This window comes from Notolepis coatsorum (assembly GCF_963971535.1).
Source record: "Notolepis coatsorum genome assembly, chromosome: 18".
NCBI classification, from domain to species: domain Eukaryota; kingdom Metazoa; phylum Chordata; class Actinopteri; order Aulopiformes; family Paralepididae; genus Notolepis; species Notolepis coatsorum.
In genome coordinates this window covers 23,679,459-23,706,137 of record NC_140182.1, presented here as the reverse complement: position 1 = coordinate 23,706,137, position 26,679 = coordinate 23,679,459, and the positions used below count along the sequence as shown (strand labels likewise).

General features: G+C 42.6%; 1 protein-coding gene across 1 annotated transcript; it reads left to right on the top strand.

Annotated features, from left to right (window-relative positions):
• The first annotated feature begins 1,769 nt into the window (after positions 1–1,769).
• actr6 (actin related protein 6) lies at positions 1,770–15,730 on the top strand. Its single transcript, XM_084334763.1, has 11 exons — positions 1,770–1,950; positions 3,617–3,734; positions 3,843–3,911; positions 5,173–5,296; positions 6,845–6,980; positions 7,868–7,924; positions 8,693–8,791; positions 10,903–10,981; positions 11,477–11,648; positions 12,296–12,434; positions 14,247–15,730. Exons 1-11 carry the CDS (start codon positions 1,883–1,885, stop codon positions 14,374–14,376), a joined length of 1,191 nt encoding a protein of 396 aa, XP_084190889.1. The 5' UTR covers positions 1,770–1,882; the 3' UTR covers positions 14,377–15,730.
• The last annotated feature ends 10,949 nt before the right edge of the window (positions 15,731–26,679 follow it).

The following is a 26,679-nucleotide window of genomic DNA, read 5'->3' as shown; positions in this document are numbered from 1 at the left end:
TGCGATCAAAATGCTTGATTGTGATTGGTCAATAGCGCTCTGTTGCCCCTAACAGCGGCCATTATTGCGCGTTGCCCGTAGCAGCGGTGAATTATCGAGAAATAATTGACCGCTGCTATGGGCAACAGAGCGCTATTGACCAATCACAATCAAGCATTTTGGCGAACGTTAAAACGCCATGTAATTGTAATGTAAGTTGTGTTCATTCATAGTTAAAGCCAGTAGAGGTTGAGTACTTTATTATCTAAAGATGGTGAGTTATAGTGTTGTGTTCATTCATAGTTAAAGACAGTATTAATGAATGAATGAAAACTTTCTTTAACAGATTGCAGAATGGGTACAATACAGTACGGCTCAATACACAATTGTTAAGGATTGCAGACAGAGAAAGACGTTTGTCTTGTTTACATCAGGGTCCCCCATTTTCAATTCATAGTGACATTTATGGCATAGGCCGGGACATACATGACATACAGGTATATAGTACTGTTACATTTGTGACATATACGATATGCAAATAAACATTACTTTTAAACATAGATCCTAACAGAGAATATATACATAATGATGGGGAGGAGACTGTCTAGAGACAGGTTGAGTACTTTATTATCTAAAGATCCATCTAGTGATGTATCACATTCACACTCCCAAGTGATTTGGATTGATTGATCGATTGAACTGCAATTTAATGGGCTGTCTAACATGTTCAAAACGGACTTGTTTGGTTCTTCAGTGCAAGGCTTCAATTATAATATGCTATGCTTGCACCTCATGGTACCAAAGCACCTCAAAGGCACTAAAAAACAAATTACAAACATCTCAAAACAAGCTAGTCAGACTACTACTTGACCTGACTCCTAGAACCCACCTCACCCCTACCCACTTTGACAACCTAGGATGGCTTAGAGTAGACGACAGAGTACAGCAACTTGCAATGGGCCTGGTCTACAAGATACACTACGCGACCAAGGTACCCATGTACATGTCAAAATACTTCCCAAAGGTCAGTGAATACCACGATCACAACACCAGAGGGAGCTCCACAAATCATGTAAAACCCAGATTCGGCACAAACAAGGGACTAAACACGTTTCGCAATTATGCCACATCAATGTGGAACGCCCTGCCTAAAGCTGTAAAGGAATGTGAATCACTACCCACCTTCAAAAATACTCTCAAAAAACACCTACGTGAGACTGCAATTCGAAACTGGCCCCTACAAATGTCCTAACCTAGTTGTACAGTAAATGAACAAGTAAGGCTTTGTCAATATTCCAATGTACAGTGTAAAATGTGTGTGTGTCCCCTACCCAACCCCCCCCCCCCACCTCCAATGTACAGCCCTCACCCAACCCACCCAACCCCACCCCACCAACCTCCTCCAATGTACAGTTTCTACGCCAAATGTATATACACTCCTTTTCTGGACACTTTTGTATCACAAACAGTACTGTATTTGCAAATCTGATATGTCATAAATGTATAGATGTAGCAGTACTGTCTATCTGTATGTCATGTATGTCATATATGTTATGATGAATTGAAAATGGGGGACCCTGGTGTAAACAAGACGAAAGTCTTTCTCTGGTCTGCATCCCCTTAACAATTGTATGTATTGAGATGTACTGTACTGTACCCATTCTGCAATCTGTTAATAAACTTTTCAATCAATCAATCAATCAATAATAAAGCGGAACAACCTTTCTAGAACATGTCCCAACCCGGATCTTCTTTAGAAGGACCGACGGCATGGCATCTGATTGGCTATTTAGTACGAAGCGAAAGATACATTCACACGCCACACTGTCCACGTTAGTATTATGTAGCTATGCTACACTGTTTACACTTTACTCTATAACTAAGTTCACTTAAACGCTCAACAATGGCCACGTTAGTTTTGGACAACGGAGCATACACAGCAAAAATCGGATACAGTCACGAAAAAGTCAGGTAAGCTAAATGGCTAGCTAACGTTAGCTACACGTTAGCCAATGTACAGTTTCTTGTATGCCAATGTACAATACTTCCCCCTCAATTGTATATAGTATACTCTCTTTCTTAGACTATTTTTGTATCACAAACAGTACTGTATTTGTAGATCTGGTATGTCATAAATGTCTAGATGTAGCAGTACTGTCTATCTGTATGTCATGTTATGATGAATTGAAAATGGGGGACCCTGATGTAAACAAGACTGAAGTCTTTCTCTGGTCTGCACACCCTTAACAATTGTGTGTATTGAGCCGTACTGTATTGTACCCATTCTGCAATCTGTTAATAACATTTTCAATCAATCAAAACACTACAGACAACACGTAATAGCAATGTTTTGTTTTTGCCAGTATGGAATATATCATGCACAATATAAATATAATTATACTCTTGACATTATTAGAGATATGCTAACTTAATGCTAACGAACAGTTACACATAATTGCGTATTAGACCACTATCTGTGTGTGTGCTACAAAGATACTGAAGCTATCTCTACATGCAATGTTCTTGAGCACCCACTCTGTTAGCCCCTTTCGTGACTGCGATGCAAGCCAGGGGCTAGCCACTCTGTATGATGCAGTCACACATTTGCAACAAATATAATGCAACAATAATAGAAAACAATGGTGGCATAGAGGTCGATGGGCACTGGTTAGGAAGAAGTTAGATTTATATTTGGAAGCTGACAGCAAAAGGCTCTTATTAACGCTGTGTAATAAATCTACCTTACCGAGAACTACCGGTACTTAATTCGCTGGATGATTGTTTTGGTCCCTGAAATCCACTTTTAATACTGGCTTATTACAAAAGTAATGTTAGTATGAGATTGGGAGTGAACCTCCATCCTCTTCGGCTTAGCTTGTTTGAAGTAACTCCACCACGCCAGACGTTAACGAGCTTGCTTAAAATGCTCTGTTCCCCCTGCTTGTTTGGCAGAGTTGATTTATAATTGAAAAAATATGTATGTACAATGCATGGTAATATTTTTGCTCCAGGCAGTCCATTTGGCGTTGTTATAAATTAGATTGAGGTGACATTTGAAACAATAATGTTCAGTCATGCACCCTCAAAACAGTCAAACCTAGCCCCTTTCGTGACTGTGATGCACGCCAACATGGTTTGTGGATTCACTCTGCAATGCATCAGTCACGAAAGGGGCTAAGTCAAACCTAACCTCCTGTCATTTCACCAAACATGGAGGTCATCTGATAATATTAGTCCCGTGGGAATCGGCATCTCAGTCGTTTGGGTAATTTGTTCTTGGTAGTAAAATCGGTACAGTCTTTCATTTTTGCACCAACTGGCATTTGCTGCTGTTTGAGATTGTTTGCATTTGCCATTTGAAACAATCATCTTTGATGGTGCAGCCCAATCAGTCAAGACTATGGGTGTGTCAAGTTCAATCTCGGGACAAATGTGCATCTGGAAGTCACAGAGGTCGGGGGTAATTTTCTATTACCATGGGTCCCACGTAATACTAGTCCTGTGGGAATAGAGCAGTAATAATCCACAAAAACACAAAGTGGTTTCTTACCAAGTGGGTCATAACATTTGACAAGCACTACCTCTATGAACGAGTCACTTTTTATCTTCATGAAGTAAAAGAGCTCCTTCCCTGCAGCGTCATTCCAAATTGCCAGTTCCGCTCGAAGACGTCGAGATTGAAAACCTTCACTGCGAACCAACTAGATGAAATAAAAGACCCCTCCGGTCTGTTCTACATCCTCCCATACCAGAAGGTGAGTCTTGATGCCACGAGACATGATGTCCAAGGTGTGTGTACAGCTTTATTGTCTGATTTGCCTCTTTTCTCGTTCACAACTTGTCTGTCCCCTGTGTCCCTCCAGGGCTATCTGGTCAGCTGGGATGTCCAGAGGAAAGTTTGGGATCACCTCTTCGGAAAGGAGAATTTCAAGGTGTTTTACTTTATTGAGATCCAGACGTTCAAGGTGTTTTACTTTAGTGGGATCCAGATGTTCACAGTGTTTTACTTTAGTGAGATCCAGATGTTCAAGGTGTTTTACTTTAGTGAGATCCAGATGTTCAAGGTGTGTTAATTTAGTGTGATCCAGATGTTCAGTGTTTTAATTTAGTGAGATCCAGATGTTCAAGGTGTTTTAATTTAGTGAGATCCAGATGTTCAAGGTGTTTTAATTTAGTGAGATCAAGATGTTCCAGGTGTTTTACTTTAGTGAGATCCAGATGTTCCAGGTGTTTTACTTTAGTGAGATCCAGATGTTCCAGGTGTTTTACTTTAGTGAGATCCAGATGTTCCAGGTGTTTTACTTTAGTGAGATCCAGATGTTCACAGTGTTTTACTTTAGTGAGATCCAGATGTGCCAGGTGTTTTACTTTAGTGAGATCCAGATGTGCCAGGTGTTTTACTTTAGTGAAATCCAGATGTGCCAGGTGTTTTACTTTAGTGAGATCCAGATGTTCCAGGTGTTTTACTTTAGTGAGATCCAGATGTGCCAGGTGTTTTACTTTAGTGAGATCCAGATGTGCCAGGTGTTTTACTTTAGTGAGATCCAGATGTGCCAGGTGTTTTACTTTAGTGGGATCCAGATGTGCCAGGTGTTTTACTTTAGTGAGATCCAGATGTTCCAGGTGTTTTACTTTAGTGAGATCCAGATGTGCCAGGTGTTTTACTTTAGTGAGATCCAGATGTTCCAGGTGTTTTACTTGAGTGAGATCCAGATGTTCCAGGTGTTTTACTTGAGTGAGATCCAGATGTTCAAGCCAAGGTGTTTTACTTTCGTGAGATCCAGATGTTCAAGGTGTTTTTACTTTAGTGAGATCCAGATGTTCAAGGTGTTTTTACTTTAGTGAGATCCAGATGTTCAAGGTGTTTTACTTTAGTGAAATCCAGATGTTCAAGGTGTTTTACTTTAGTGAGATCCAGAAGTTCAAGGTGTTTTACTTTAGTGAAATCCGGGAGAAAAAGGTATTCTAAATAAATGTATTGGTATTAGTCCCATAAAAGGTCTTATAAATAAATGTATTCCCCTAAAAGAGAAGGACAAATAAAAGAGAAAGTACCTAAAGGCTCTTTGCTTTCCACCCTTGGGCATTTCCTACTGTATGGATTTGTCTGAGGGATATTGAATACATGTCTATGTAAGATGTATTCAGAAAGAAGTCTTTCCTCTCTATTTATTCTTAATGTTTTTATCTCAGGTGGACTTTGCGGATACCAGCATAGTGATCACAGAACCTTACTTCAACTTCACCTCCATTCAGGAGTCTATGAATGAGATCCTGTTTGAGGAGTATCAGTTCCAATCAGCCCTCAGGATAAACGGTAAGTTGAGGTGTAACTGTGGCCAATACTACGAAATATGAATGGGTGCTTGTTGCCAATTTTCATATTCATATTGATAGACCCTTGCATTTTCAATGAGGGTAAAGGTGCAGGGATGTTGCTGAGCCTTTTTCAGTACTTTATTGAACACTTTCAACTTCTAAGGGTTTGAAATATATCTGGAGGCGACCATTAAACAAGAAACTGTGTTATTAATGTATATAGATTACATTTACATACCATGTGAACGTTCTTGCCAGTAAATTGTGGCAAAAGATTGGATTCCTGTACAGAAACGGAGCAGCTTCCCAGTGATCAGCAGAAACAGAGGCAGTGATCAGCAGAAAGAAACAGAGGCAGTGATCAGCAGAAACAGAGGCAGTGATCAGCAGAAAGAAACGGAGGCAGTGATCAGCAGAAACAGAGGCAGTGATCAGCAGAAACAGAGGCAGTGATCAGCAGAAAGAAACAGAGGCAGTGATCAGCAGAAAGAAACAGAGGCAGTGATCAGCAGAACCAGAGCCAGTGATCAGCAGAACCAGAGCCAGTGATCAGCAGAAACAGAGGCAGTGATCAGCAGAAACAGAGGCAGTGATCAGCAGAAAGAAACAGAGGCAGTGATCAGCAGAAAGAAACAGAGGCAGTGATCAGCAGAACCAGAGCCAGTGATCAGCAGAAACGGAGGCAGTGATCAGCAGAAACGGAGGCAGTGATCAGCAGAAACGGAGGCAGTGATCAGCAGAAACGGAGGCAGTGATCAGCAGAAACGGAGGCGGTGATCAGCAGAAACGGAGGCGGTGATCAGCAGAAAGAAACAGAGCCAGTGATCAGCAGAAACAGAGCCAGTGATCAGCAGAAAGAAACAGAGCCAGTGATCAGCAGAAAGAAACAGAGGCAGTGATCAGCAGGAACAGAGCAGTTTTTCAGTGATCAGCAGAAAGAGTTGGTTGAAGTAGTTTTCCTGTCTGATGTGCGGCAGCTTCCACTCTTAAGCCTCTATGAAGCCATAATTGGACATTGTCCAAATTACATGGCTTCATTACTGGAATGGACCTCTGGACCCTGTGGTGCACAAACCAATGACTCGCTCACACTTTAAAAGAGTTTATACTGAACTTGGTAGGTCTGCCTTTGGCTTCTGTGCTCCTGAACCGTGAAACAGGGGACGTTAAAACGAGGTGCACCAGTGTCCACGAGTCCATTTGGAGCACCGGTGATCAAGCGGGTGCACCACAAACTGTGATTGTTTTGAAATTGTGTTACCCTGTTTTTTAAGGATTTTTTATTTTATTTTTTTATGATGTCTTATGAGTGGAAATACTTGAAAATACGTTGAAAATGAGGGTGCCACTCAATGTCACTTCCAGTGTGAATAAAGATGATTAACCCTTTCACTACCATACGGTTACCCGTCTGTAGTGTGGTAGTGAAAGGGTTAACCTTCTGTAGTATGTCAGTGAAAGGGTTAACCTTCTGTAGTGTCGCAGTGAAAGGGTTAACCCTGTGTTGTGTGGCAGTTAAACGAGTGACTGTCTGTCTCCCCTACAGCCGGCTCTCTGAGCGCTCACCGCTACTTCCAGGCCAACCCCTCAGAGCTGTGCTGCGTGGTGGTGGACAGCGGCTTCTCCTTCACGCACATCGCCCCGTACTGCCGGAGCAAGAGGATGAAGGACGGGATCTGCAGGTCAGCGTGAACCCCCCCCCTACCAGTGTTCCTAGGCATTGTTCATCTTGCCGGGTCCATTTACTAGTCCATTAAAGGACCATACCAGACTAATTTAGTCTTCTCACCATTATCAGAGATTGCTATTATTTTTAACTATCTTTTAATACTTACCGGTAACCTGCAAACATTTCAACATAACAAGTTAATCAAAGCAAATCATTAGCTTATAGCTGCTATAGCGGCATTAGCCATCACACACTAGTTCCTTGTCACTCAGTTAGCCTAGGCCTCTAGCTAGTACCCTGTCACACTATAACAGTTAGCCTAGGTCTCTAGCTAGTACGCTGTCACTCTATAACAGTTAGCCTAGGTATCTAGCTAGTACCCTGTCACTCTATAACAGTTAGCCTAGGTCTCTAGCTAGTACTAGTACCGTGTCACTCTATAACAGTTAGCCTAGGTCTCTAGCTAGTACCCTGTCACTCTATAACAGTTAGCCTAGGTCTCTAGCTAGTACCCTGTCACTCTATAACAGTTAGCCTAGGTATCTAGCTAGTACCCTGTCACTCTATAACAGTTAGCCTAGGCCTCTAGGTAGTACCCTGTCACTCTATAACGGTTAGCTTAGGCCTCTAGCTAGTACCCTGTCACTCTATAACGGTTAGCTTAGGCCTCTAGCTAGTACCCTGTCACTCTATAACAGTTAGCCTAGGCCTCTAGGTAGTACCCTGTCACTCTATAACGGTTAGCTTAGGCCTCTAGCTAGTACCCTGTCACTCTATAACAGTTAGCCTAGGCCTCTAGGTAGTACCCTGTCACTCTATAACAGTTAGCCTAGGCCTCTAGCTAGTACCCTGCTGATGGTTTGGGTGCCATGCTGATGCTGTTTCTTTTCTCCATTAAAGGATCAATGTTGGAGGGAAGTTACTGACCAATCATTTGAAGGAGATCATTTCATACAGGTAATATATGAGATCATATCATACAGGTAATGTATGAGATCATATCATACAGGTAATATATGAGATCATATCATACAGGTAATATATGAGATCATTTCATACAGGTAATATATGAGATCATTTCATACAGGTAATATATGAAATATACAGGTAATATATGAGATCATATCATACAGGTAATATATGAGATAATTTCATACAGTTAATGAGATAATGTCATACAGGTAATAATATGAGATCAATCATTTCATACAGGTAATATACGAGATCATATCATACAGTAGTAGTAGTAGTAGTTTATTTGTCACGTATAAAGTACAGGTACATTACAGTGTGATGCTTGGTTCATAGACGTACAGCTCATTATAGTAATATTCCACAATTATTACATTTGGTAGTAATAATGGCACACATAAATTCACACCAACATGCGCATTTGTTGATACATGCAGGACTAGTCTTGAGACAGACGTATGTGTATCTCCGCTGCCATGTTACAGCTACATCTTTGCCCATTTGGTCACTCTTATTTTTAACTAGTTGCTTTCTCCCTCACAAAGATCATTGTATATTTCACACATGCTCTCAAGATATTGTACAATTTACACACACGTCAAACGTTGATAAAAACCACAATTCTTGTGTGAACCACTTTCCGTGAGATTTCCCAAAAAAATTATCTGTATGGTGTTTGATAAGTGATAAATGAGGCCCATTATGTGAGAATCTCCTCCTGGCTTCACCGTCTTCACCGTCCTTTACATCCAGGCAGTTACACGTGATGGACGAGACTCACGTCATCAACCAGGTGAAAGAGGACGTCTGCTACGTGTCCCAGGAGTTCTACAAGGACATGGAGATGGCACAGTAAGAGTTATAGAACATGGAGATGGCACAGTAAGGGTTATAGAACATGGAGATGGCACAGTAAGAGTTATAGAACATGGAGATGGCACAGTAAGGCTTATAGAACATGGAGATGGCACAGTAAGGGTTATAGAACATGGAGATGGCACAGGAAGAGTTATAGAACATGGAGATGGCACAGTAAGAGTTATAGAACATGGAGATGGCACATTAAGAGTTATAGAACATGGAGATGGCACAGTAAGGGTTATAGAACATGGAGATGGCACAGTAAGAGTTATAGAACATGGAGATGGCACAGTAAGGGTTATAGAACATGGAGATGGCACAGTAAGGGTTATAGAACATGGAGATGGCACAGTAAGAGTTATAGAACATGGAGATGGCACAGTAAGGGTTATAGAACATGGAGATGGCACAGGAAGAGTTATAGAACATGGAGATGGCACAGTAAGAGTTATAGAACATGGAGATGGCACATTAAGGGTTATAGAACATGGAGATGGCACAGGAAGAGTTATAGAACATGGAGATGGCACAGTAAGAGTTATAGAACATGGAGATGGCACAGTAAGGGTTATAGAACATGGAGATGGCACAGTAAGGGTTATAGAACATGGAGATGGCACAGTAAGAGTTATAGAACATGGAGATGGCACAGTAAGGGTTATAGAACATGGAGATGGCACAGGAAGAGTTATAGAACATGGAGATGGCACAGTAAGAGTTATAGAACATGGAGATGGCACATTAAGGGTTATAGAACATGGAGATGGCACAGGAAGAGTTATAGAACATGGAGATGGCACAGTAAGAGTTATAGAACATGGAGATGGCACAGTAAGGGTTATAGAACATGGAGATGGCACAGGAAGAGTTATAGAACATGGAGATGGCACAGTAAGAGTTATAGAACATGGAGATGGCACATTAAGAGTTATAGAACATGGAGATGGCACAGTAAGGGTTATAGAACATGGAGATGGCACAGTAAGGGTTATAGAACATGGAGATGGCACAGTAAGAGTTATAGAACATGGAGATGGCACAGTAAGGGTTATAGAACATGGAGATGGCACAGTAAGAGTTATAGAACATGGAGATGGCACAGTAAGAGTTATAAGACATGGAGATGGCACAGTAAGAGTTATAGAACATGGATATGGCACAGTAAGAGTTATAGAACATGGAGATGGCACAGTAAGAGTTATAGAACATGGAGATGGCACAGTAAGGGTTATAGAACATGGAGATGGCACAGTAAGAGTTATAGGACATGGAGATTGCACAGTAAGAGTTATAGGACATGGAGATGGCACAGTAAGAGTTATAGAACATGTAGATAGATAACACAGTGAGTTATAGAACATGTAGATAGATAACACAGTAAGAGTTATAGAACATGGAGATAGATAACACAGTAAGAGTTATAGAACATGTAGATAGATAACACAGTAAGAGTTAGAGAACATGGAGATAGATAACACAGTAAGAGTTATAGAACATGGAGATAGATAACACAGTAAGAGTTAGAGAGCATGGAGATAGATAACACAGTAAGTAGGGTTGGGTACCTTACCTTTTTTCAGTACTTTAGTCTCTAAAAATGTAATCTACCTACCCCAGTTGTAAAAAAAATAAATAAAAAATCCAAACTTCAAATAATTTATTATAATATATAATATTGCTGCGAGCGTTGTCTGCATCTAGCTTTGTAAAGTGTAACAACACTTGCGACCGTTTTTGGCTTCCCATTGCCCCGATTGCTTTGTTGTTGAATCAAGTCAAATCCTAGGTAAGCGTATATTGTGCGTGCGAACGTTGACGTGAGGCACACTTCATAGGTTTCGTTTCGAGAGAAAAAAAAAGTAATTTTTTTTACAGTACCGAAATGTGGCACCGACGGATCTCACGTGAATCGGTACTCGGTAGTACCGACGTGATCCGGTCGGTACCCTTAAAAGTACCTAATTCGGTACCCATCCCTAACAGTAAGAGTTATAGGACATGGAGATAAATAACACTAAGAGTTATAGGACATGGTTTGGTTGTAATGGTAGCTGTTTGGTTGTAATGGATGAAATGCTGATTGTGCTCTCCTCTGTTGCCAGGCGGAAAGGAGAGGACAACGATGTGATGAGGGATTACGTGCTGCCGGACTTCAGCTCCATCAAGAAGGGCTTCTGTAAGGTGCGGACAAACACTGCATTCCATTGCATGCATGTTCTGACTTTCGGAGAGTGGTGCTTGCTTTAGGAGAGCGGTGCTTGCTTTAGGAGAGTGGTGCTTGCTTTAGGAGAGCGGTGCTTGCTTTAGGAGAGCGGTGCTTGCTTTAGGAGAGCGGTGCTTGCTTTAGGAGAGCGGTGCTTGCTTTAGGAGAGCGGTGCTTGCTTTAGGAGAGCGGTGCTTGCTTCAGGAGAGTGGTGCTTGCTTTAGGAGAGTGATACTTGCTTTAGGAGACCGTTGCTTACTTTAGGAGAGCCATGCTTGCTCACAAATCTTGACTGAAGGGTTCTTCTGAGGTGCTGGAATATCTCAAGTGAGTTGTTAAAACAGGCACATCCCCCTTTTCACCCTGCAAGCTTGTTTCTTTATACTGCCGTCGTGCGGAACAGTAAATACTGCAAACATTTTGTGTTGAATCTTGTCATCATTCCCCCTTTATTTTGTTCATCTTTTCCGTAGCCAAGGGAGGAGATGAACTTCACAGGAAAGTACAAGACGGGCGAGCAGATCCTGCGGCTAGCCAACGAGCGCTTCGCTGTGCCAGAGATGCTCTTCCACCCCTCAGACATCGGCATCCAAGAAACGGGCCTCCCAGAAGCCCTCGTCAACTCCGTCAACAGCATGCCAGAAGGTAGGGATCCCAAAAAAAGTAGGGTAGGGGGGAGAGGAGAGGACAGGGCAGCTCCACTCTGCATATTGCACACAGAGACGTGCCTATAATAATAATAATAATAATAATAATGGCTTTGAGTTTATATAGCGCCTTTCACGTACCCAAGGCGCTTTACAATAAAAAGGGGGGAGGGGGAAGGATAACGGTGACCTAAACTAAGAAACAAAATAAAGCGAACAGAACGGAACAAAACAGAACAAACGGAATGAATAGGATGCTCAGGAGCATCAGAGACCATATGCCTGGGTGAAGAGGTGGGTCTTCAGCAGGTTTTTAAAGTGGACGAGAGTTAGCATTTCGGATGTCCATGGGGAGGGAGTTCCAGAGGGTGGGGGCAGCCACACCGAAATATAATATATTATATATATTTTTTTTTATTGGTCCAATGTAATATTCAAATTTTATCAGATACAGAATTTTTGGGTTTTCATAATCATCAAACATTTTGAATTACTGAAATAAATAAAGTAAACGTTTCCTCGATATTCTAATTTATTGAGATGCACCTGTATGTATATATATTAACTTGGCAACAAGCACCCATTGATATTGAGTGGAGTTTTTTTTTTAATGTAAAATATTAATATGAATCTTTCCTCCAACAGACATGCAGCCTCATTTCTTCAAGAACATCGTGCTGACCGGCGGTAACTGCCTGTTCCCAGGGTTCAGGGACAGAGTGTACCAAGAGGTCCGCGCCCTCACCCCCACAGAGTTCCAGGTCTCTGTGCACCTCCCAGCCAAGTAAGTGTGTAGGGGTCGCTCTCTCTATCTCTCTCTCATATCTTTCTATATTTTATAGAAATATATATGTATTGTTATTTCATTCTAATTAGTGTATATATTTGACCACATCTATGCTATATTTAATTTAGTTTATATCCCATATAATTTTATTCTACCTCTTTTATTTACAGTTGTACAGCCCTGGCCTATAGTTGATTTCATAATTATATTCTATTGTGCTTAACTTAGTTCATATTTTATTTTAAAATGCTTTATTGTATCTGTCTGTTAATGTCTGTCCACCAATGTCGCACAGAAAACGACCAAAGCAAATTCCTTGGCAATAAAGACCTTTCTGATTCTGATATATATATATATATATTAGGGCTGTCAAAATGAATGCTTTAACTTGAGATTAATTTTAATTATTTAAAGCATTAAAATAAATTAATCTAGATTAATCTATGGAGTGAAACATCTTCAATTTTAGCACCGCGGATATAAGAAAGAGGTCTAGCTGAGTCAATGTTGATGGTTTTGTTGAACATTTGTATTTCACAGGAGAGAAACTGTATTCAAAGAAAGCTATTAAAATAGTCTTTGAATCTAAATATACTTTCTTTGTGTTGATTTTACATTAATTCCATGATTTTACTCAAGTAAATATCTGTTACAAGCTTGTAGGGAAAAAAAATGCAATTTTAATCTAGATTAATTACAGAAAATTGTGAGATTAATTAGTTAATTTTTTTTTATCGCCTGACAGCACTAATATATATATAATCTAAAAAGCCCTTTTCACACACAAATCCTGTCATAATGGCCGCAGTGGAGAACCTCCTGTTCCCTCCAACCTGCCGGCTTTGGGTTGGTCACGCTGACCCTAGCATTCGCTCGACGCACAACTTTCCAAAAATTATTACTAATATTTCCGAGAGTCCAAACGTTTCTAAACGCCACCACGAGAAGTGCATTTTCTTAGCACAGAAAGCCCCAAAAAGCCACTTTTCTTTAGTCGAATTTTTCAAGTGCATGTTGCTCTGCTTTGGCAAAACTATCCAATGCATTCTAACAAATGAAAGACAAAAAACTGAGAAATATGACGTTATATGTGGGGTTCACCACCGTTTCAATATCAGTTAGGATTTGGAATATATATATATATATCAAAAAAAAATACATTTCAATTAAACAACACAACATATCACAGTGATAACAATAATACACAGGACATCATAGGACAGTACTTCAACAATAATAATCATAATAATGACGAGACAAGACAATTAGAAATAAATACAGAATATCAATACTTGTGCAGAGTAAAAATTAAAACACCAAACAACACAAGACATTGGACATTTCCTCCCCCACGTCTGAACACTAAACGCCCTGGTTTTTTTTTACCAAAAAAAGTCAAGGTCTGGAATTCCTTGAAAACGGCAAATTTTTTAACATGGTGCTTAAAAAGTCCTTGAAATTCAAATCAACCATTCTGATTGAATGTTTTGTTCATCCATGATCAAATTGTTCTGAATCAAGAAATCTTTTTTTTGGTTCTGTTTTAATACAAATCTGATGAGTCGCTGTCTCGCATGCTCCAACTGCTTTTCCTAATTTCTTCGCATGTGATGCTCTAGCTGGCAAGCAGGTCAAGAAGATGCTTAAAAAAAACAGCATTTAAAAGTGAATTGTATCCTCTGAGTGACATCATTGGAAAAGAAAAAGTGCTTGGAAAAGTACTTAAGTCCTTGAATTTTATTTTGCAATGTCTGTGGGAACCCTGAGAAAAGCTTTTTAAAGGTGATTTCCTTGTTTGATTACTTGCAGCCCCATCTGTTACCCGTGGGAGGGAGGGAAGCTCCTGGCGGACAACCCAGACTACGAGGAGATGGTAGTGACCCGGGAGGACTACGAGGAGAACGGACACTACATTTGTGAAGAGAAGTTTGACATCTGATGGGACAATAAACTAAAGATAAAGACCCACAGCTTCGTGGTGCGCTGGTTCAATTCCCGGCAGCGGTACCTCCGGCTACTAACACAATTGGCAGGACTCGTACCCCTTAGGGGAAGCCGGTGGGGTATGAGTCCTGGTTGTTGCAATAGCAACTCCTACTGGTCAGTCAGGGAGGGGATCTGGCGAAGACGGACCCTCCCCAGACCGACAGGAGACATTTGGTAGTCTACACCCTCCCTAGACCAACGGAGGAGGTATGTGGTAGTCTACACCCTCCCCAGACCGACAGGAGGCATGTGGTAGTCTACACCCTCCCCAGACCGACAGAGGAGGCATGTGGTAGTCTACACCCTCCCCAGACCGACAGAGGAGGCATGTGGTAGTCTACACCCTCCCCAGACCAACAGACGAGACATGTGGTAGTCTACACCCTCCCCAGACCAACAGAGGAGACATTTGGTAGTCTACACTACCAGTAGGGTAGCGCAATGTCCAGGGGGACTTGGCATAAGGACAACATTGGGGTTATGGGAGCATAAGTAAGGGCAAAAAACAACACAGCAGCTTCTGGTTTTGCTACTGGGGAAAGTCATGTATTTTGTATATTTGGAAACATTGAGCCTCATCCATGAAATGTTCTTTCAATGAATTTTTTTTTTTTTTAATTCTTATTATCTTTAGCATTTTTACAGCTGGTCACGCAGGACCGACAGAGGAGAGGGCGAACGGGAGGAGATGTAGGGAAGACATGCGACAAATAACGCCGGGAGCGAACCCGGGACGGCCGCGCAGGTGCGCGAGGCACTATGGTGCCACGAGGGCGCCCCTCAATGAATCTTTTAGCCCTCGATTTAGTCTCACAGACAGGAAGGAAACCCTGATGGCTCTTTGTAACTGCTTGACCCTGACATCTATTGTGTGCCTCTTGTAACATGAATGTCTTTGTGAGCCTGGGTGATGTTAGTGTAAGAACACATTTCATGAATGAGGCCCAATGTGTCAGTGTGAATGTGAACAATGGGCCTCATTCAACAATGCTCTTATTATTTTTCTTATATTCTTGCTTACCTGTCTGTTAAGAGAACAATAAGAAAAGCCACCGCCACATTCATCAAGCCGTTCTTAACACATTAACTGCCACGCAGTTTGCCCCTCTCATACCACTCTCTGCCACCACTCTAAGCCTATGGAGATGTTCACCTTCTTTGCAGGGCTATAACTTTTTAAATTGTATTGCTAAATTGACATTACTATGGCCCATTCAACATCGATTATCTATCGTTCAGGATGTAGAAACGTTGTACTTTTTCATTCATACGAAAATACCGTCTAGAATATAAATGTTTTTATCGTTTTCTGCAGTAATTCCTAGAACGTGAGTGAATATATAGATTATCAACTGCCATTTGTTGCCGATACACGCTATTAAAAATTTCAACTGTACATGATCCTAAATGTTATGACTCATCATAACCATGAACGTGGGGGGGTCGTTTATAATTCCGTGATCGTCAGTAAATGCTTTATGTAGTATGGGTGATATATTGATCAGAGAGGTTTGCATTAATAATAATGAACAATCACGCTGAAAGTAACGTTACTGTCCTCTTACCGTTCGCCGATGAGACTGGAGGAAAAAGATCCCACTTATTTGACGTAGATCGACTAGATCCATTTCCGGTTTGTATGGCGAAATAAACGCCGAAATCATATTGATTGAGTTATGGCAGCGATCCATATACACGGATGTGTGTCTAGAGTCCCGCAACAAAATGTGACTGCCGGATGCATTTCCCAGATGCACTGAGATCACCAGAGATCCATTTCCGGTTGTAACTCGCCCGATCATCCACCAGGCGGCGGTATTGAAGCGTTGCACGGTTGTGCCAAGTTCCACTGTCTAAGCCGAGGCTGGGTGAGGGAATTATGAATACCATGGCGCATTTTTTTTATCTGATCTCAATAACGTTGTACGCCGTGGAATGGCGGAATTTGCATGACCTTGAAACCCGTCGTAAGCCGTTTTTGGCGGTGGATGTATTAACGTCGAAATATGTGCGTACCCAGGAGATTTGCATGATGAATCCCACTCATTCTTAAAGGAAAACTCCAACATTTTGGGAAATTAGCTTATTTGGCATCTACCCTGGAGTTAGACAAAACAAATAAAACTGTTGTATTTGTGCACTACTACAATTTGTCTGTAGAATAAATGCTTAGAGGAACACGGCAACATTATGGGAAATGTGCTTATCGTCTTCTCCAGAGTCGGACAAGATGATGGATACCAATTTCCTCTGTTATCCTAGCCTAGCCCAATGAATGGAAGCAAGTGAGAAGCAGCTAGCCTAGCTTAAAACTCCGGGAGATGTGTAACCATGAGGCTTAGGGTATATAACAGACAGACAAAGCAATTAATATTAAATATAATTATTGAATATTGGAATAGAAGAATAAGTTGACTTTAATACAAATAGAGTTGTCACGAAATATGTAATAAAAAGAGACGGACTGAATCCACCCTAACCTAAAATAGCCAAAGCAGTGACCACCTGTTGACCACCACCGGTTATGACATGGAAATGGAACAATGAATATCCAAGCATAATATTCATAATATAACCTACTTAACATGCTGACCACTATAAAAGGCGAACACTTATAATCACCACTTAGCTTCACCACATTTAACATAAAACACACACACATAACGATACAATGGAATGCATGGCAATAGACACAAACGAGAGGGAGCTTAAACTTACACATTGAATGAAACACCCGGCATAGTAAACGCCACACCCAGCACACACCCGGACCGCAACGGTACGACTATTCCCCCAACCTGAGGGAAATCAGGACAGTGTATTATACTATTTATACCCAACAGTCTGTGCGTGTAACCACAAACAAACATACCTTGGTATCGCCAGGCGCAAGCACAACGCCCCGCCTCGTCGCTGTTCAGTCTGTCGTTCCCTGGGGAAGACCAAACATGGTATAAACAACTTGACAGTGCACCTAAACCTAGCGACATGACAATGCCATAATGATAAACGCTTTACACTATAGTTAAATTACTCACCAGGACACTTGAGTATTTACTCGCCACACTCTCTCTCGTCTGGTAACATGCGTGGGGAAATGAATGCTGCTGCCATCGCCCGTTCCCAACTAGAAGTGTTCGTTTCAGCCGCCATCCGGCGAGGCGTAAATACACGCCGATGCCAGAGCCACACCCACAATACCCCCAGCTGGCCACACTCACCCCCCTAGAAAACTAATCAGGGTCCCACTGATCTCCAAGTCAGTCTTTGGCCCCGAAGGACCCCTCCTCCGTATGACAACGCCCCAGTTGCGATGCCCCAACCCCTAGCACCCCACTCTTCCCCCCTAGATGACGAACGGCCAATCGCGGCAGATCAAAGGGATCAGAATGCACACCCGCATTGCTACGGTGTGACCGACGCACCTGCACCGGGAGCATGGTTCTCTCCTCCGGTGCCCTCCGTTCTCTGTGGGGCCATGGTTTCACCGGTTCAGATCGTGCTCCCCGGTCTCGATGATGGGACTGTTCCCCAGAGTCATCCGAACTACCATGCTGGTTCCATTCCGGACCCACCTCCTTGTTATCCGCCCCCAAGCCTTCTTCTGACCCACTACAAATACCAATCCAAATCACACTATCATCTTCCCTCTCCTCTCCTTGCACCCCATGCTGCTCCCTAATCACAACCCGCTCTTCCCGTGGACCCTCCCCGGCCACTACCTCCACCAGATGTAGCGATGCAAGGTATATCTGTGGCTTCACCCTAACATCTGAGGAACCCACATTAATGACCGGAATAGCCAGATGAATGAATGAATGAATGAAAACTTTATTTAACAGATTGCAGAATGGGTACAATACAGTACGGCTCAATACATACAATTGTTAAGGGGATGCAGACCTGAAAAAGACGTTTGTCTTGTTTCCATCAGCGTCCCCCATTGTCCATCGTTAGCTTCTACAGAGGTACTAGAGACCACCAACCCTGCAGGCAAATTCCCCTCTTCCAACCCCAACGGCTCTACAAGTACCGATGCCCTAGACGGGCATAGACTCAGGTCCGGCCGCTGGAACAAAGCACACCGATCCTGCAGGGATCGTGAACGGGGAGACGGCAGCAGCAAACATGTTCCTTTTCAATATGACAGTTTGTTCACTTTGACAGGCTGCAAAAGCAGTCTGCCAACCTGGGGCCTCCAGGAGGAGCGGCGGTGGGCTAGGACCCTGCGCAGGGCACAACAGCTGATAACATTCCTTAGTGACATTCATCCCGAGCAAGCCCGGCACTGCTTGTTTACGCTCTTTTGCGGCTTGTCCAACTGGGTCTTTCACCACTAATATACCCCTCTGCGTTATGGTCCTATCCAACGCCTCCACATCAACGGTGAAGTAGCCCAGATATGGGATTCAACCCACGGACCCCACTCAATGTCAGCCACCCACAGTCAGCCAAATTCCCACCCCATCTTGGCAGTAGATTTTTTTTTTTTTATATATATATATATATTTTTTTTGGCGTTTTATCGCTTTATTTGTTCTACTGGGCAGTCCAGTAGAGAGAGACAGAGGAGGAATGGGAGACGGAGTGGGGGGAAGACATTCGGCAAATAACGACGGGTTCGGGAGTCGAACCCGGGTCGGCCGTGTCGCCACTGGGGCGCCCCGGCAGTAGATGTTTAAAGAAAAAACCTTCGGTAACCGTTGAAACATTTGACCCGGAATCTATTAAACATTGAAACTTCACCCCCCCCATAGAAACTTCCAGTGTCACACTCCCCTAATAAACACTCATACACCTGTGGATCACTATCGGGTACTGTTACTGAGCCTGGCTGTACTACACCCGTGGTTTGGCTCTTCACCACAGAGGGAGACAGTTTCCCTGCATGCTGCTCCGTTATCTGGGCTGCCCCATCCCTCCCTGCGGCCAACGCAGGAGACCAATGGTCTTGACTATGGCTAGGCCGTGGGGCCACACAGAATCGTGCGATATGGCTAGCTTTCTGACACTTAAAACAAATAGGCTGCCCTGAGGCATCGTATCGCGGCTGCCATTTACAGGCATCTGTTCTGTTGAGGTGCTGGCTAGAGGTTCCGTCTCTCTGTTTTCCTCAGTCTGGGTTTGGTTAAACCATGGAGGACTGAGGTTTCTCTTCATCATCGTCATCATCATGTTCACTCTTAACAGGGACGGGGTTGAATGTGAACTAGATGAGGGAGGGACGGACGTGAGTTTGTTTCTGCTCTGGTGTGAATCCTCATGTGTGTCTTTATATATGACTTCCGACTAAATCCTTTCCCACAAACTTCACAACTAAATGTTTTTTCCCCAGTATGGCTTCTCTCATGTGTCTATTCAGGTGTCCCTGTGTAATATATCTTTTAGGACACAGTATGCAACTTATAGGGCTTTTACCCAGTATGGCATCTTATATGTACTTTTAGGCGATATTTTCCACTAAATCTTTTAGGACAGTGTGCAACTATAGGGCTTTTCCCCAGTATGGCTTCTCATGTGACTATTCAGGTTTGCCCGTGTAATATATCTTTTAGGACACAGTGTGCAACTATAGGGCTTTTCCCCAGTATGGCTTCTCTCATGTGACTATTCAGGTGTGCCCGTGTAATATATCTTTTAGGACACAGTGTGCAACTATAGGGCTTTTCCCCAGTATGGCTTCTCTCATGTGACTATTCAGGTGTGCCCGTGTAATATATCTTTTAGGACACAGTGTGCAACTATAGGGCTTTTCCCCAGTATGGCTTCTCATGTGACTATTCAGGTGTGCCTGTGTAATATATCTTTTAGGACACAGTGTGCAACTATAGGGCTTTTCTCCAGTATGGCTTCTCATGTCTTTTAGGACACAGTGTGCAACTATAGGGCTTTTCCCCAGTATGGCTTCTCATGTGACTATTCAGGTTTCCCCGTGTAATATATCTTTTGGCCATGGCCTAGGCTAGCTGCTTCTCATCCGCTTCCATTCATTTGGGCTAAGCTAGGCTATCTTGTAGCCAGATAGCTTTCTACTGTTAGATGTTTCTGTATCAGCCAGTATCACCTCATCATCTGTGAAGTTTCTGCGTTGTGTTTATTTCTCTCTGAAGTCGACCTTCTCATACTGGCTGTACAACTTGTCATCCCCCTTAACACTTTCCGTGCCGGAGGTCGGGTGCCCCAGAACCCTGTTGCGTGCCAGCGTCCACTTCTAATATTTGCGAACGCATAAACTACATCTTTAAAATATGGCTGTGTATAATCTGGCTGTCAATGACTTGTTTGCAGTCAACATTGTCGAAACGGATTGTTTTTTTTAATCTGTTAATTTCCGTTTTATACCATTTTGAAAAACACTTGTTTTTTTTAACTTTCAGGAAAATATAAAGATTCTGTGATAAACGCCCTTTACTGGAATATTCTGGAATACACAAACTCATTTCTTGGCCTATTTATGAATCATTTTCAAATAAACGCTAGATTATCGATAGTATATGTGTACTTATGCACGCTATGGAAGCGGGCTGAAAAATCGATTCTCATTTCCTGATCAGCACGCACACACACACATAGGGCACACGTTTATCTCTGTGAAAAAAGCTCTGATTATCCTAAGACTGGTAAAATAGATTCCTTACCTCAGATCAGATGTTCAGGGAGTGCAGGGAGAGACGATAGGGGGCTGTATTTTCCCAATGGAGCTCAGAGTTTGCAGCGGTAACGTGAGGCTAGATTGATGAAATATGAATTAAAATCGCAAAAAAAAATAACGATCTCGTCGTTGGCACTGAACGGTCGACATGAACAAACGAGATATCTCGTCGTTGGCACTCAAAGTGTTAATGCAATCCGTAATCATAAGAATTCGACACTGACGGACATGGTACCTTTCTTGGAAAACGTTGTTTATTCCATAAACAGCCTCTGCACCAGATGGAAAACAGTTCTGTATTGTCCTTGAAAAGCCTTAGAAGGAACTAAATTCATTATTCTAGCGATCTCTCTCCTGTCACCCCGCTTGGTGGTCATGCGGCCTAGCTGTCCAAAGGCCTTCCCTGTCAGCCGAAGCGAGTGATGTCGTGGCACTCCATTCCTCAAAGTCTCTGTCAACGCGTCTGCTTCGTGTCTTGATCTAACTTACCCCGGAAGGAACTCACCTCATAACATTCTCACCATAGCAACGGGCCCCCACCCCCTCTCATCGTTACTACGTGACACGCAGTCTTTGACAACGGCTCTTTGACCCAAATCACTATAGCAACGGCGATGTTGATATTACCGCCCCTCTTACCCCAAACAAGCGCTGTGGCACTTTCTCCAGATCGAGTAACCTTGATGCTGTGGCTATCAGCTGTTGATGTTAACAGCACAGCCCGAATCCTCATCTGCTGCTGACACACACTGACTGCCGGCTACTTTTTTATAAACAAATTTGTATCAACTTTTTCTCCCCATTTTCTATTTTTCTCCCTTCTCCAATTTCGTATTGTCCAATTCTACCCTCCCCTGTCTCGAACAGTTAGGCCATGCCTCCCACAAGCCGGCTGCAATGTGGACAAAGCCTTGCATCACGTGTCCCCTCCGGTACTCAAGGAGGCAGCCGTCGCATCTTTTCACCTGCACAGCGCGATCTCAGCGGCGAGGGTCTGCGTGGGAGGGACACGCTGCCCTCGTCGCTTCCTGATTCTACTGCGTAGGCGCACCAACCGACCTGTAGGAGTCGCTGTCCACAACGTCCGATCCCCACCCACCAGCTTCCCACCCCCTAATACTGCCAATTGTATTAGTATGAACGACCAGCCAAGCTGGTAGCAACGCAGAGAGCTGGGCTCAAACCCAGCATCTCCTGCGTTGGTGGCAAGCGCCTTGCCCACTGTGCCACCTAGCCGCGCCTGCCGGCTACTTTTAAGATCTAATAGATCCGTCTGAGTAGATGCTGTCACCCACCGATATATATACATTATATACACATTGAAAAACATAGATTCCTTCACTACTGAACAGAGGAAATTGGTATCTTATCTTCTTGTCTGACTCTGTAGAAGACTAAGCACATTTGTTGGTGTGTTCCTTTTAATTATCAGAAATGTCAATTTCAATATTGTAAATAAAATATTTTCTTAAACTAGCCAAATCGGCTAGTAATATCGGCAGCTAAATGTAATATGTCATTAACACATCTTGCGCCAAAAACGAGTTTACTCGTTATTGCCCGCCAATAAAATAACGCCAACAACGAGTTTACTAGTTTTTTTTTATGATCGTTATTTCCTTTATTTGCTATTGGCATTCATAATTCATCCAGGAAGGCTCCGGGAGCCAGCTGGACCCTGTCTGATATTTCAACGCCTCAATACCGCCGCCTGGTGGACTTCGGGCGAGTTGCACTCCACTCTAAACCGGATGTGGCGCTCTGTGCATCGGGGGAAAAGCTCCGGCAGAGCTATCTTGTAACGTGGATCAAGATACACACTCGAGTGCATGGGATCGCTTTCGAGACGCAAGAATCAATATGCTTTCGCCGTTTATTGCGTCATACAAACGGAAAATGGATATAGATCGACATCAAATAATTGGAATTTCTTTTTCACCAGACGCATCGGCCACAGGTAAGAGGAATCTAACGTTAATTCCAGCTCGATTGTCCATTTATTTCATTGCAATCTATCCGATCAACGTATGGTGTACTAAAGAAAGCCGTTAGTGACAATCAAGGAATCATAAACGACCCCCCCCCCCCCCCCCTTTCCTTCACGCATGATGGAGCATAATGTATAGCGATCATATGCATTTGAATTTTTTAATATAGCGTGTATAGGAACGAAACGCCAATCGATTATGTATAATACGCGTCGGGGCCTATAACGCGCGTTCTAGGAATTACTGCTATACACTCTAAAAACACTTATATATACACGACAATGTATGAATGGAAAAATATAACGTTCCCACATCCGGAACGATAGATACCCGATGTGGAATGGGCCATATTAATGTCTATCTAGCTATAATATTTAAAAAGTTATAGCCCTGCAAAGAAGGTGAGCCACTCCATAGGGTTACAGCACTGGCAGAGAGTGGTATAGATGGGCATACTGTGGCGCAGAATGTGTTAATATGCACCAAAATATAAAAATCTCTTCTTAAAAAAAAAACACTTGTTGCATTCAGAGTTTAAAATGTAAAAAAAAAATATTCTAAGAGTAAATAGAAGTAATTTTACATCTCACTTCATTCTATCCGGAGCTCCCAGTTCAGAGTGTTTTCTGTGGGCTGCTGGCGGAAGTAGCAGGAGGGACAAACGTCTCTGTCTCCGGCAGTGTCTGCCCTTCTTTAACGTCCCCCAAACACAAAATAATAAAAACAAGAACAATGGTCTAACAATGGCGTAGGCAGCTGGCAATCAATGTAATTCAATTAAATAAGCTTGCTAGCATCTGAGGCTCACGGACATCTACTCTGTGTGCCATTTGGAGTAGAGTTGAGTGAGAGCTTTTACAGACAGGAACTCGACCCCATTGACTTTGCATTCATTTGGAGTAGAGTTCAGTGAGAGCTTTTACAGACAGGAACTCGACCCCATTGACTTTGCATTCATTTGGAGTAGAGTTCAGTGAGAGCTTTTACAGACAGGAACTCGACCCCATTGACTTTGCATTGATTTGGCATAGAGTTCAGTGAGAGCTTTTACAGACAGGAACTCGACCCCATTGACTTTGCATTGATTTGTGGCCAACTAGCCAGAGCTGGTATGAGGAACAGCATGGTTTGTCACCAACTATCTGGAGCTGGTGTGAGGAACAGCATGGATTGTGGCTAACTATCCAGAGCTGGTATGAGGAACAGTGAGGAACATCATGGGTTGTGGCTAACTATCCAGAGCTGGTGTGAGGAACAGCATGGTTTGTGCTGAGAGAGGACTCTACTGATCAACTGGTAAGTAAGACTGAACTATCCTTTTAAACAGCATTTATTTTGCCAGGCGCATCACATCTGGGTCGCTGGCTCCATAGTAAAGAGATGAAGGTGGAGCAACACTGATGAAGGCGTCTTTGCCACTCGGCCCTCTTGAAAAAACTGCTGTACTTTCACATGACTCCCACAAGGGGGCACAAGACTTCCTATTTAGGGCTGAATTATCTCACTGGTTCTGGTTCTAATTGGAGCTGTGATATGAGACATGAACAACCAGCAGAGTTCCGAGTACAGTTATTTTTATTGAGGCTAAATACACAAACTTCCTGTCCTGCGGTGTATTTCCTTGAAAAATATATTCTGCCACATTGCGAAACGGATGTGTCGAGAGCTTTGGTCACATCCTAGAAGTATTCCTCAAACTAGAATATGCAATTGAGGACGATGTGCAGATAAACGGCTGCTTGATATCTGGGGAAACACTTTGCCTTCATTCCATTGTCTCAAGTAGTCCGGAAACAAATGAATACATTATACACATTTGGGAACTCAATACATGTGTGCTATGAATTGCATTGAGTGTGTTTACATGTAACATGGATAATGGATCCTTAATAACCCTGTAAAGGACCAGACCAGTCCTCTTGACATGTGGGTTCCGAACCAGACCAGTCCTCTTGACATGTGGGTTCCTGTTTAAGAACCAGACCAGTCTTTTAGACATGTAGGTTCCTATAAAGCAGTGGTTCTCAAACTACGGGTCAGGTAGGTGACATTGGCATGTTTTTATTCATTTTTTATGTTCTGGTAACATATTTTGGCTAAATATGTCTCGTTTTATAAATGTGTATTGATAATGTTAACATTTCCCTCACAATAACCTAGTTTGTAATAAAAATTTCAAATAAATAATCATGATCAAGTTCAACGTGTGCTTATATTTTGATATTCCTTAATTCCATGTTGAAATTATGCGATACATTAACTCATTGGCCGCCAAAAACGATAACTCGTGTTTCGTCGCCAACTGTTGAGCGCCAATAACAATAATCGGTTTTAGATCCTTTGATATTTTTCCTTTGATCCCCATTCTAAACACTCGCGCGGACCTCCCTGTGTCTCCCTGGTACCGCTGCCTATGTTAAAATTGCAATGACAATCGAATCACGCCAGGTGGCAGTATCGCCTACCTTTTGAACTGGGTCTCTGGGTCTTTCCGTCTGTGAATCTGGCTGCATGAACTCCTCCCCCTCAGAGGGAATCAGGACACAGCAATCGGTCGGAGATTTGATCGCCTCAAACCTATTGTTTCCCGTATGATAGCCATGCCCAATATACACGAGTAATTGCGATTGCGATGGGACGACTGGGATTATTCATTAGAGTACCTTCTGACTAAGGTATGGTCTATTTCAGGTCTATTTGACCGAACCTAAAACATGCTTTTGTATCGATCAGTGTCGTGGTTTACCGAACCTAAAACATGCTTTTGGTAACGATCGCAGCTTCGAGGTAAAACTTTTTGACATGTGGGTTCCTGTTTAAAGACCAAACCAGTCGTAACTACAAAAATCAAGGCGTCTTCTTTTTGAATCTTTTATTACTGAAATGTTTTTTTTCTGCTGAACCGTTGCCATAAGCTTCCATTGTATCTGAAAATGTGTCTTAAACACATCAACCCATGAAAGTCACCACATCGGACTAAAGCACCAGGCTAACATCTGACTAAAACACCAGGCTAACATCGGACTAAAGCACCAGGCTAACATCTGACTAAAACACCAGGCTAACATCGGACTAAACCACCAGGCTAACATCGGACTAAAACACCAGGCTAACATCGGACTAAAACACCAGGCTAACATCTGACTAAAGCACCAGGCTAACATCTGACTAAAACACCAGGCTAACATCGGACTAAAGCACCAGGCTAACATCTGACTAAAACACCAGGCTAACATCTGACTAAAGCACCAGGCTAACATCTGACTAAAACACCAGGCTAACATCGGACTAAAACACCAGGCTAACATCGGACTAAAGCACCAGGCTAACATCTGACTAAAACAACAGGCTAACATCGGACTAAAACAACAGGCTAACATCGGACTAAAACACCAGGCTAACATCGGAGGTGAATTTATTTTCCTGAAAGGTCGAGTCTTAATACGGTGTCTAAAAAGAAAGAAGAGTATCTTCCTCAGATACTATTATATTATATTATAGTATTATCATAATGGCAAAATTTGTATGATAACATGGCATTTTAGTCCGATGTGGTGACTTCCTTCAGTTGATTTTCAGATGGATGAACCAGTGGTTCAGTGGTGAATCAGCGGAA